The sequence below is a fragment of the Populus alba genome, chromosome 4 (assembly GCF_005239225.2).
Source record: "Populus alba chromosome 4, ASM523922v2, whole genome shotgun sequence".
NCBI classification, from domain to species: Eukaryota; Viridiplantae; Streptophyta; class Magnoliopsida; order Malpighiales; family Salicaceae; genus Populus; species Populus alba.
This window is the reverse complement of record NC_133287.1, coordinates 21,103,353-21,115,889: the sequence shown is the minus strand read 5'-3', so window position 1 is coordinate 21,115,889 and position 12,537 is coordinate 21,103,353. Positions and strand designations below refer to the sequence as shown.

At 32.7% G+C, this 12,537-nt stretch overlaps 2 protein-coding genes across 2 annotated transcripts; both read left to right on the top strand.

The window, feature by feature from the left end:
- The first annotated feature begins 3,847 nt into the window (after positions 1–3,847).
- On the top strand, positions 3,848–6,648 carry LOC118038853 (uncharacterized). The gene is made up of 3 exons (XM_035045318.2): positions 3,848–4,006; positions 4,091–4,198; positions 6,288–6,648. Exons 1-3 carry the CDS (start codon positions 3,986–3,988, stop codon positions 6,402–6,404), a joined length of 246 nt encoding a protein of 81 aa, XP_034901209.1. The 5' UTR covers positions 3,848–3,985; the 3' UTR covers positions 6,405–6,648.
- A 2,839-nt stretch (positions 6,649–9,487) lies between these two features.
- Positions 9,488–10,597, top strand: LOC118038854 (fasciclin-like arabinogalactan protein 12). Its single transcript, XM_035045319.2, has one exon. The coding sequence runs from the start codon at positions 9,575–9,577 to the stop codon at positions 10,379–10,381; it is 807 nt and encodes a 268-aa protein (XP_034901210.1). The 5' UTR covers positions 9,488–9,574; the 3' UTR covers positions 10,382–10,597.
- Positions 10,598–12,537: the final 1,940 nt, after the last annotated feature.

Genomic DNA, 12,537 nt, shown 5'->3' with positions numbered 1-12,537 from the left:
CTTTTCTTCGGCTTGCAGCCCATGGCGGCTTGTGTACTCGCGATTTTCTTTGCAAGAGACATGTAATTCCTGCTTCAGAAAACTCGTGTCCCCTTTCCACTCCCATGAGGAAACAATAATTCATTTATTCCTTGAATTCTTTGTGCTATGGAGGCTTTGGAGTAGGATTTTGAACTGGTGGTGGGGGTGCCATTATGTGCTGCAGAACTCTGTTTCTCTTCTTTTTGTTCAATGGCGTACACATGGTAAAATGCAGAGGAAATTTCGGATTTTTAATGTTGAAGGAGCTTTTTGTCGGCGAATAATTACATATTGGATAAAAGTTGAACAAAGTTAATTATATATTAAAAAAATAGGATTGATGTGAATAGTACTGCTCACATAAAGAAAATTTTGAAAAAAGCAATAATGACTTCTTAACAAATCGCAAAAATGTTGGAGATTTTAAATATTAATGATTTAACAAAAGAAATATTTTCTTAGAGAAGATGATTTATGTTGGAGTTGAATCTCGGACCTGAATTTGTAGAGAAGAGAAGAGGAGTTGAGTACAAAGAGCAGATGTGAGAAATAGATTACAAATATAAGAATTTGATTTGATGTGTGTTCCATTTTTTATTCACGAAGAGAGAGGAAAATCTTGAAGATTTGTATATATTCTTGATGGATTCATCTGAAGTAGTTTTCAGGAATTAATTAAAGAAATCATGACTTCCGTCGCTTGTCCTGCTCTCCTGAGTTCTTGTATTAAAAGGCACTCAAAGTAACATGATTTTGAAAGCCACGTCGTCAAGAACAACAACAACTCATGCACAGAACAAGCTTGTGACAGATTACATGTAGACATTGACAAGGGCAAATTACTCCGGGAAAGGATTGGAATAATCACAAATCATTTTGTTCCCTCCTTTCTCCGGTTGATCTTCATCACCGAAAATTCAATACCAAGCAACAACCCCTTCACCTGACCTTATAAATGCATGTTCAAAGCACACTGCAATTTCCACTCAGCTAGAGGCTACAGCTGCTTCACTTTCGACTCAGAATTGGATGCTCAGAGCAAACAAAACAATACAGTATGGTCTCCATAGCTTCTTTCTTTCTCTTCTGCCTCTCCTCCTTAACCATTCTATTCATCGCAAGAGCCCAGGATAGAGCTCCTCACGGCCTTGTTTATGAGAAACCCGTGGCTTTCTCACCGTCAGCGGTTGAGTTCTTCCATCCCAAAACACAAGAACCGAATACCGGGAACCCATGCGCTGCATCGTCTAGCTGTTCGCCGTTTCCCCTAGCAGCGCAGTTAGAAGATACCGATCAAACACAAGGTAAAATATCAACATCCCAGAGAGGAGGAAAGCAGCTGGGGGCTGGTGGTATTGCCGGCGTTGTACTTGGTTTGGCATTTGCAGTGCTTCTCACTATGGGAGTATACTATGTAACGATCACACGCAAAGCCAACATAAATCGAGCCAGTTCTGATCAACCTAAAGCTTGATGTGGCCATCCCCTAATTAAGTCTAAATGACTCTTACCAACTCTCTCTCTCTCTGATTTTGGGCATCGAGTGTATCTATTGTGTCATTAGTGATTTTTGCGTGGTATTTTACAATTATAACTAGTCATCAAGTTGTTAATCATTTCAATCTTTTTAGTGTCTGTGTGTAAAGTTGTTCGTTTCCAACTTCCGATGATATGATATGAGTGCAGTTAGGAAGATAACATCCAATCTTGGGTTAGAGAGATGAAATTCAGAGTCAAGCATGAAGGAAACCATGAAAACACCTTGAAAAAGGGCATGCTGCCATCGCAACCATAAGGATAGCAAATCAAAACAAAAAACAAAAAAAACTCTATGAATCCACAGGAATGGCTGCCTATATCGTTCGACGAAGTCCAATCCGGAGAAAATATATAAATAAATCTTTAAAAGATCTACCTGTTGATCATAACTCCTATAGGTCAAGTAAGGTTTACCCACATGTACACTTAACAATTTCCTTCATTTTTTTTAATTACACGTTAACAGGACAGCACAGAAGAGGTTTGGCGGGAAACCCAGCTGGTGAAACTCCAAACACATCGCGTGCAGTTGAATGCAAGAGTGCAGAGTCCCATTAACAATTAACAAGCCAACTAAAACATATGGAGATGGTTTAACGATCACGTGAAAGTTAACCAAGTTAATATATTTCTTTAATTATTTTATAATAATTTTATGTTGCAGCTTCGTTGGTTGAAGCAATCGGAGATAAGCGATCACGAGTTTAATTTTTACTGGATAGATCATTTGCTTAGAAAAACTCGGATCCAAGTTTTTTTATTTTAAGAGGTTCCATTAGATTTTTTTTACTTTTTTTTTGTTATTTTTTTTCAATTATATTATTTAATATAGAATTTTCATTTAATTTTATCATTTAATAATAAGTTAATGATAAATAAAATTTTATATTTTTTTTATTATATAATAAAATAAAAAATTAGTTTAATCAAATAGAATCCATAACCGAGTTATAGATTTGACAAGTTGGTCAGGATAATTTAACCCCTTTTTTTTTTTTTTTTTTTTTGCATAGTCGATAAAATCATGTAGAGGCAATTTCCATTGAATTTAATTTAAAACCTTCACAAAATAAAGAGTTTGTTCATAAGTTTTCTAATCTAAATTATTTATTAACATAATTTTCTAGAGAAAGTCCTAGGAAGCATATATCAACTCAGCGGATAGCTTAAATTATAGCAACTAAAGTTTATGGGAAAAGAATATGTCAATTCACAGGCCAAAAGGTTATTAGTGTTGGTTTTCTTAAAACACGTATACGCAATATAAAAAAATAAATTTAAAAAAACTTTTTTAGGAATCCCAAGATTTCATTAGGTAAATTTAAAATTGTTTAGAGTTGATATAAAGATTAGTTGAATATCATTTTTTTTTTTTTTGCTTTGAATATTTTCTTCAAAATTAAGTTATCACAAACCACAAGTTTTTTAAATATTTGACCTTTAACAATAATCCACATGAATCATTAATGAGAAATCTTCCAAACCCTTAGAAGAGAGTAGTTGTTATATCATTAATTGCTAGCTTTTTTTCTTTTATATTTTAGGAATTTTTGGATTGTATTCTATTTACAAAAAAATAAGAGGTAGTTGTTATATCATTTTCAGCTTCCATGAAAAGAATAAAAAAAAGTCGAGTTGAAAGATTTCAAGTTAATCCTCTAGATTGAATTTCAAGTTGATTAGTTCACATTATAGTAATTTTTATATAGTTTAATTTGAAATTCAGAATAAAAAAAAAAAAAGTTAAGGTGAAAGATTTCAAGTTGATCTGGTAGATTGAATTTAATAACATTGTTAAAAAAATTTTGTGATCTGAACGCTTTGTTTTTACATTCTAAATTTTTTTATACAACCCATAGCGTAAATCAAATTTAGAGCCTGTTTAGTATTGTGATGACAATTACTTTTCAAAAATGCTTCTTAGAAATGAATTAAAATATATTTTTTATAATTTATTTTTAATATTATTGTATCAAAATAATCTAAAAAAAAATTTATTTGAAACGTTATAACCGTAGTTGTGGGAGACTAAAAGGTTGTTTGGCACTGCGGTCCAAACAGCTTTTTGCAAAAATTCAAATTTTTTTTTTCTAAAATTGAGTTCGGTTTGTACTTTCTGGATCGTTTTGATGTGCTAATATTAAAAATGATTTTTAAAAAATAAAAAAACATTATTGACATGCTTTTCAGTATGAAAAGCTATTTGAAAAGCAACCGCTACCACACTCCCAAACACCCTTTAAAGAAGGCTGGGCCAAGGATTCAAAGCAAAAGAAGGCCCTTAGTGTACAAGTCAATGGGATCGTAGGTGTAGCTTCTGTGTTATGTTTTTGTCGACCCGAACAAGCAGAACAGGGCAGACAACCCATTCTTTCTTTCTGCAAAATCAAAATCTAACAATTTATTACTACAATACAGCAGCGCCATGATCAGCATCCTAGCTCAAGTAATCATCCACTCTTTCTTTCTTCAAAATAAACAAATTATTATGCTCATATAGTAATATATTGTTGTTGTTGGGGATTGGCAGGAGCGTCTGCTGGGCGCCGCATTGGGAGCTGCGTTTGCGGGTTTCATTGTTTATGAGCAACGAAAGCGCATCTATCAATCCATTTCACCCGAACATCCTCAATCCCAGGTTGTTTTTGAAATTATTTTCTTGAAAATGGAAACCCTAGTAGATTCTTTCGTCATTTGCTTGAATTTTATTTTTATCAATAATCTTGTTTATGAGAACAATCAATCTCTGAGAAATTGGATAACCCATTTCCTTATTATTTCCATGCATGGGAGGGAGGGCCAGTGTCTTTAAATTAGTTGCAAAATGAGAGAGTTATCTGGATTAGGACATACAATTTCTTCTCTTCAATTTATTAATGAGATGGGCTTGTTGAATTGTCTGAAATACTTCCACGTCTGGTCTTCCCCAATCGTTCTCTTCAAGAGATAGGTTAGTAGCTTAAACACACAATAAGACCATCTAGAATTGTCTGCAGCAACACAAAGTTGCTTGGTAATACTAATGCCACAAGAGACTTTGTTTGTTTTCGTTTTATCAGTTGGATTACGGGGGGTTTGATACTTACATAAATAACATAATAATCTGTTATGAGTGCATTTTTATTATATGCATATCGTCATCAAAACTTGGATTTCAGTTCTATGATGCACGAGACTTTTGGTTGCTAGAATTGAAATATGGTCCTTATTGATACTTTAGAATTACTACGGTGCATTTTGGACCTTCAAACACACTAACTAAGAACCCAAGATTGAGCTGTGCCAAGGAAGGCGTTTCAATGCTTAAACAGAAATTATTAAGACCTACAGATCTTGTGTATCATCACACTTTTCAAATATAACCTGATTGGAATTTTAGCTTGGTTCGTCTAGAAGGGAAGGTTGCTCATTACTGGAGTGTTTTTTGTTGCTTCTCAGGTTTTTGAGATGTTCAATCAACTCATGGAACCAATCAGATGTCTCTCTAAAATTTCTTGCCCATATGACAAACTCAACATTTTCACTCATATCTCATTGTTGCCTTATATTAAGTAGACTAACTCATGGACAAATAAGCTTTTGTCCAAGGCCCAAAAATGTCAATTTTTCTGTCACCTGCTTCTGTGAACTAAAAGTGGGAAGAAATTTAATTAGATTTTAGAAATTGTGTTCCTTGGAACCATCATGGCAATTTCAGGGCCGAGCTGTCTATATGAACCCAAAGCTCTATCTGCAAGCTTAAATTTGTCAAAAGTTGACATCGTGTCCCTGAGTAAATTTCCTTTCTATCATAGTTTGGAAAAAATATTGGCAAAATAATATAGAGAGAAAAGTTTCGGCAAATAACACAATTTGGTAAATATCACGGTTGAGAATAACAATATTAGTTGCTGTTGGAAAAGAAATGGTTAAAATAGGTTGACATTAATTCCAAGTAAGAGAGAGAAAATAAAAAAGAAAGAATGGACTCCTGAGGCATTGAAGCTTTGATGACGACACCCCTGTTACCTGTGGAAAAATGTCGACAAACAAATTCAACGATACTAAAAAGGTCATCAATAGTGATTGAAGTGGGCTTCTCATGCTATTCAAAGGCAAGGGAGCCACCCATCGTCTTTGGACAATGCTTTTTCCAACCTTGACTTTTTAACCTGTATTATTTTGCTAATATTTTTTTTTTGTAACGGTAATAATTTTTTAAAAAAATCTCTGCCCCCCACCAACATGTTGAAGGAGATAATTATCTAGATGTGTGAGATGTTTTGCTGATGTAATTGAGCTCCTTGTCAAGTGAGATACAAGGATACTGGGGTCTCAAATGGCATTAGAGTCTAGTATTTCTGTTACATTTGGTGTTTAAAATGATTTACAGACCTCCTTCATCATCAATAGACAACAATTGTACCTATGCCATTGATTGAAGATGTTTTCTTCGACTCTTGTCTTTAGTCATATGGCACACTTGTCTCTTAACAGAGTTTTTCACTGAACTGTGATTGAAATTTTATCTACGAGAAGAGATCTGTGCTTTCATATGCTGGAACCTGCCATGCATACTTCTGTGTTTTCATAACTGGTGTGGGTCTTCCTTCCCATATGATAATGGAAACTTTTGACCATTATATATATTAGCTATCATAAAAGCTCAATTCAACTGTATTTCCTTTGAAAAGTCAAAACTTTGTGTTCATAAATTTCTAATAGTCCTAACTTTGATTTTCTGACAGTTGAGAGAGCCCATATTTGGAAAGCAATTTCGTTCAGAGTTCGAACTTGCTTGGAACAAAGCTGTGGACCAGACATTTGGACCTCTGGTTGCTTCTCTTAATTCACGTAGGCATTAAGACTTTGGATTAGTTTCATTGCTATTGATTTAACATTTATATCAAGTTTTGAGCCATGTACATGCAATAGTTCTACATCATTTTATGGGACGTGTTCTGAGGCTGACTATGATTGAAACTCAAATAATATATTACCTCACTTGTAATATTTTGGAATTTTAAACAACTTGTATGGCATGGCTTATTTTCTTGTAATATTTTGGAATTTTAAACAAGCTGCATGACATGGCTTATTTTCTCCTTATCCTCGATGCTATCTGAACCTTCTGATTTGCTCTAGGATCTCAACATAAGACTGTTATTATCCTTTTTGATATTAAGTGCATCCATTGCTTTAGTCTGTATAATTTTTAGTGGGCCGTTTGCTTAGACCTAGTCTGACAGAGAGTTTTTATATTGAAGTCCACAAGGTATTGTTTTTGGGACATACCGGACCGGTAAAAACCCTTCCCAATCGCGCCCTGTTCCACCTTCAAAACCTGGATGTCCCTTGATATGAGTGTCTGCATGGAGAATCTAGTGCTTCTCCATAAGATCTGGTTCATAGGAAATACTCTCTTCCCTTCGATCTGGTTTCATGGTAGTTAACATTTCTATTTTTCATCAATGGTATCATATTTTTGTCTGTTTTTCTCTTCATTATTATTGAAAGAGTTATGGATTGTTTCTTTAACCCTATCCATAGCTTCATAGATGTATCTTTTTCTCATTGTCTGCAAGCTGAAGAATTCTCACAAGATGACCCATCAAGGATATAAACCACATGATTCCAAAAGGACAGCATCAAAATGATTTCAGTTGCTCTTTTCCCTTTAGCTTCCTTTGCCCACTTTTCTGATGTATACATGTTTCTAAGATTATGCTTTTGCTTGTATACTTGTTGCAAAGTAAGAAAACTTGTTGCAAATCGAGTTACTCCATGCTTCGCCAACTCTCTTTTCTTTGTAAATTCCTTAATCATATTCAATGCACCATGGTGGTTATAAAGAAAGCCAATAATAATAATGGCTCTTTCTAAAGTTTTCTTGACTTGAGGAATGTTTCTAATGTCTTCCAACATAAGATCCACACATAGAGTTCAATACAAATGCTTTCTCTTTGGCTCTAACAACTTACTTATTTGTAATAACAAAAATCCAAACATAAAATTTTAGAAATATAACCTATTTAATCAAATAATTTAAATAAAAATCTAAATTACAGCATGCAAATTAATAAATTAATTAATAACTACATACCAGCTAACACATAATTGCTTTCAATATCGGTGATTACTTAGAAAACATTGCTCTCTTCTGGTTGCTCTATAAATGTATGAAACTCAAACGTTTTCTCACCACATTTTGCAAAAAAAAATCCATCAATAGACTTAATAAACATAGAATCTAAATAGCAGTTAACCATAAAATTAACTATGCTTTTATTCCTTCTATTTGTCCATCCATTTGACATAATGGAACAATCATATTTTACCTTTTCTTCTATATGTCCTTTCAACAAATTATTTGTGACCATATGATGCAACCTTTTGTGTCTTCTTTTCTTCCTTCCATGTAAGCTTTCAATTCCTCCATTTCATAAGGGAATTTTTTACATGCTGCAACATTTTATATATATATATCCCAATTTGATGTTGCTTTGCTCGAAAAAAAACTCCACCTTTTGTTGTTTTCTCACAAAACTTGCATTTGACACTATTTGAATCATTAGGGTTTTTTAAATAGTTGTACTTTCATACAAGGACTTGGAACATCAAAACTATACAAATAAAAATATTGCTCAAACACATCTGAAGGACATAGAGAAGATTCTTGTACATTACAATGCACATGAGCATACAAAATTTTGGGTGAAAACATATAATTTCTCTTTATAATTCCTCTTATGTAATTTAAATAGTAGGTGCTTAAAAAATTCTATGTCATTTATGCCGACCAAGTTTTGAAGCTAAATTAATAACAAATAAAATATTAAAGGGTGAAATAAAAAAAATCAATTTTAAAAAAAAAAGAAAAAACCTAACTTAATCAGCGCATACTAAATTCACGACCAACTTGTGAGGGTGAGATAACTATATTTTTTTAAATACTTTTTTAATTTTTTTTTATTTGAAAAGTTATTAAATTTATTTTTTCTAGAGAAAAAAATATTTTCTATTAATATTATCAAATATACAATAAAGCTACGTATGATGAACTAAACTAAGAGTCAGTTTTAAAATTACATTCTATTTTCATATATTTTATTAAATGCTTTTTTAAGTTTTTTTTGGTTTGAAAAGATATAAAATTTATTTTTTTCAAAGAAAAAATAATTTCTATCATATTATAAATATGCAATAAAGCTACACATGATAAAATAAGAGTCCTTTTAAAATTACATTCCAAATAGAATTTCATTAAATTATGCTATCTAAGAATCTACAAATCTTAATTATTCTAGGTGCAAGTCAAGGAGTATTGAGTATTGATCTTGACTTGGAATCAATTAGCATCTAAGTCAGTCTTAGTTTTATTTTTATTTTTTATTTTTTTTTAGAAACAAATTCATTGAAATCCTTCCAGAATTATTATTTTTAATGTAACGGTTATTTTTTGTTTTCAAGTTTTTTCCCGTCTTTTCTATACTTCTTCTCTTCCAAAGTAATTTTAATATTTGAGGAGCAGTTTCGTTTTCAAAAGTGACAAACAGTCTATTGAAGAGGATGTCAATTTATATAGATATAAAAACTTGATGTAATTAGAACTCAAGGATTTATTCCAATATATTTATAGCAACAAATTGATTGATTTATCCATCATTACTTGGAAAACACCATTAACATAGCTATGATTCCTGATTGACACGGACAAGACACTATCTAGATTCATGTCTAAATTGTTTGTCTGCACACCTGCTTGAAACATCCTCTTAGTTTTCCTGATTTGTCATGCTAACTACAAGCTGCCAGTACTCTCTCTCGAATTGATGCTCTGTACCTTTAGCAGAAGGATAACTAGTTTCTTTGCTTGTGTGATTGATACTATACACTGCACCTAACTTGATTCTCTCTCCACCAATATTAAAACCAACCCTCTCTGTCCTCCTCAAATCACAACATCAAACATTTTTGCTTGTAGCAATCCAATTAAGATTTGGAACATTTTCGCATTCTTCCCAAGGAGTGTAGGATGGGGCAACAATCTTTAAGCTTATTATTCTCTCTTATCCTTTTCTTTCTCCATTGTACAAAAACGTTAGGTCAGTCACCGGCGGCAGCCCCGGTAATGCCACCACCTACGACCCCAGTGAAGGCACCGCCTACGGCCCCTTCACAGGCACCATCTGCACAGGTAGCAACATCACCTGGCCCCGTTGACGTCATTAAAATCCTGCAAAAGGCTGGCCACTTCACTGTCTTCGTCCGCCTAATGCAAGCTACAACAGAAGACACTGAGTTAAACAAGGAGCTGAACAAGACAAACAATGGAATAACAATCTTTGCACCAAGTGACAACGCATTTTCGAGCCTCAAAGCAGGTTTTCTAAACGCTCTAAGCGATGAAGACAAGACTGAGTTGGTGAAGTTTCATGTACTACCTGCACTTGTATCATCTTCCCAATTCCAGACAGTCAGTAACCCTGTAAGGACACAGGCGGGAACAGGTCCCAGGGTAACACTGAATGTTACCACCACAGGGAATTTCGTGAACATAACTACAGGGCTGACAAATGCAAGCATATCCGGCACCGTATACACTGATAGCCAGCTTGCTATTTATCAAATTGATAAGGTGCTATTTCCTTTGGACATTTTTACTCCTAAGCCTCCTGCTCCTGCTCCTGCACCCGAACTGGGAAAGCCAAGGAAGGCAGCTCCCGGTGTAGAAAGTCCTACCGCTCCTAAGGATACTTCTGGTGCTCTAACACCACTTGTTCTGCATAATAATGCCTTGCTCCTTGCAGTCAGCTGTATGGTTGCTGCAATCTTTTCATGAGATATATACCCCCGAGTGGGGTAGCATGGGTGATGGGTCCCTTTTCTTGTTTTTATTACTATACTATGATTTTATGGAGTTTGCAATGGTGCTGGTGATAAAGATCCATGGTGATCAGTACTGCTTTTGAATAATTGACAATTTCCTGTCAGTAACATTAATTTGTACCATTCAAGTTTGCGATTAATGAACTAAGAATGGATTTAATTTTGCTCATATTCTCCCTTGATTTTAATTACTTTCAGGTTTTATATGAGTAAGTATATATTTTGAGAATTTCGTGTTACTCCATCGGAAAGAACTTTTATGTGTCAACCTGCTTGATCAATATTATTATATATTCTAGCTTCTACTTTTCATTCGGAATCTAATCTTACTACGGATGTATATGTAGAGTGGTGATTGCAAACAATATTAAGCTAAAAAAAACGAAATTCATGTGCTGTTGTGTTCTTCAAAGTCAAATAACATCAAGCAAAGATATAGATCCGTAGCAATGGCTAAGGTTATAATGCCATAAAATTTTAGCAGCTAAGGATACAACATAAATTGGATACTTAGTTCCTAAAAAAGGGTAACTAAGGACTTGGTATAAAGGACACTTATTCACCATGGAATTGGTGACTAAATAATGGGTTATAATTTGATTCTGATTGATGTCTTAATCAATAAAATCTATGGTGCTTAGGGAATAACTAGTGGTATTCTATTAATTATTTTTAGAACCCACTTTAAAGAAAGAAATAAACATGAAGAGAAAATAGAAAATAAAACTCATGAGTCAATGACTCACCAAAAGTTATAAGAATATCTTCACCTAAGATTTCTCTCTCTTAGTTGTATCGATTTTTTTCTTTAAAGTGAACACAAGAAGTAACTAATAGGATACCACTAGTTATTCCCTAAATATTATAAAATTTCTCGTTCTAATCAAGAGTAACAAATGAGCAAATATTTGGTATAAACATAAATTATATAAAAGTATTTGAGTAATTAAGAGATGGTTCATCACATTAGGTGAATTAAACAAATATTTCATCTGTTCTAAAAAAAATATTGTGAAATCCTTAACCAATATTATAATTATTTAAATAATCAATAATTATAATATTGAGAACTAACATGATCTAACAAAGCAAACATGATCTATGTTATAATGTCTGAATCGAAAAATTTATTGAAGTTTCATGTCAAACCACTTATGAATTTCTAATATTTTGGATTAGCATAGGTAGTCAGATATTATACTTAATCTTCAAATATAAATCAATCAATTATTAAATTGATAATAAATTAAATTGTTTAATTTATTTAATATTATTTTATTTAGGATTATGATTTATATTTGGATCAACTTATTAGGAAATATAATGGGTCACACACATAAGAATCATTAATTAAAAATTAAAATAGGATGATTAATCAAATGTAACTTGATTGTAAATAAGTTTTAGAAATTGAAGAACTATAATGTAATTGATATAAGGAATTACAATTCTAAACATAGAAAAATCAAGTAGGGACGTGATTAACTAATTTTTTAAAATCATCTCGAAATAATATATATAATATTATTCAAGAGGCAAATTGATACATTACTATTTATAGAGTTTTTAGGTTTTTCTATAAATAGAATGCTATGTATCTTATTTTCTATTAGAAGGTAAATATAATATAAAAATACCTAAAAAAAAAAACTTGTAATTCAAAGTATAAATTTTTTTTTTCTGAAAAAGGTTTAGGAGGTTTCTTACTAAAAACTCGTGAAGATTACCATTGGAAGCTAAACACTTGGACGACTTATAATTTGCGACACTTTAGCTTTGATTTAATTATTTAAAGCTGAAAAAAAACATTTAATCTTTAAGTAATCTTTATATAAATCCTAAACCCTAGTTACAAAATCCTTAAAACTCAAAAAAAAAAAAAATTATCATTTATGCTTTGCAACAGCTAATAAGCTATGTGAGACTATGAGCGAAGAAGTTAAGATCAGTTTCTTGTTGATGCGGACAGACCTCAGATCCACAATTAGGCAGCGCCTTTTGGTTTCCCACTAGAAATATCATCATGGTTTTGCTGCCTTCGCAAGCAAACCAGTTGCTTACAGAGATTAGGTAATGTATAACAATTGATCTTCATGATTCATATCTTTT

What these genes read in the sequence shown, in the direction of transcription:
- LOC118038853 (XM_035045318.2), top strand. Translation starts at nt 3,986, where the DNA reads ATGATCAGCATCCTAGCTCAA. An exon ending in TGATCAGCATCCTAGCTCAA is followed by an intron (nt 4,007 to 4,090) that starts GTAATCATCCAC and finishes GGGGATTGGCAG; the next exon opens with GAGCGTCTGCTGGGCGCCGC. An exon ending in CCGAACATCCTCAATCCCAG is followed by an intron (nt 4,199 to 6,287) that starts GTTGTTTTTGAA and finishes ATTTTCTGACAG; the next exon opens with TTGAGAGAGCCCATATTTGG.
- LOC118038854 (XM_035045319.2), top strand. Translation starts at nt 9,575, where the DNA reads ATGGGGCAACAATCTTTAAGCTTATTATTCTCTCTTATCCTTTTCTTT.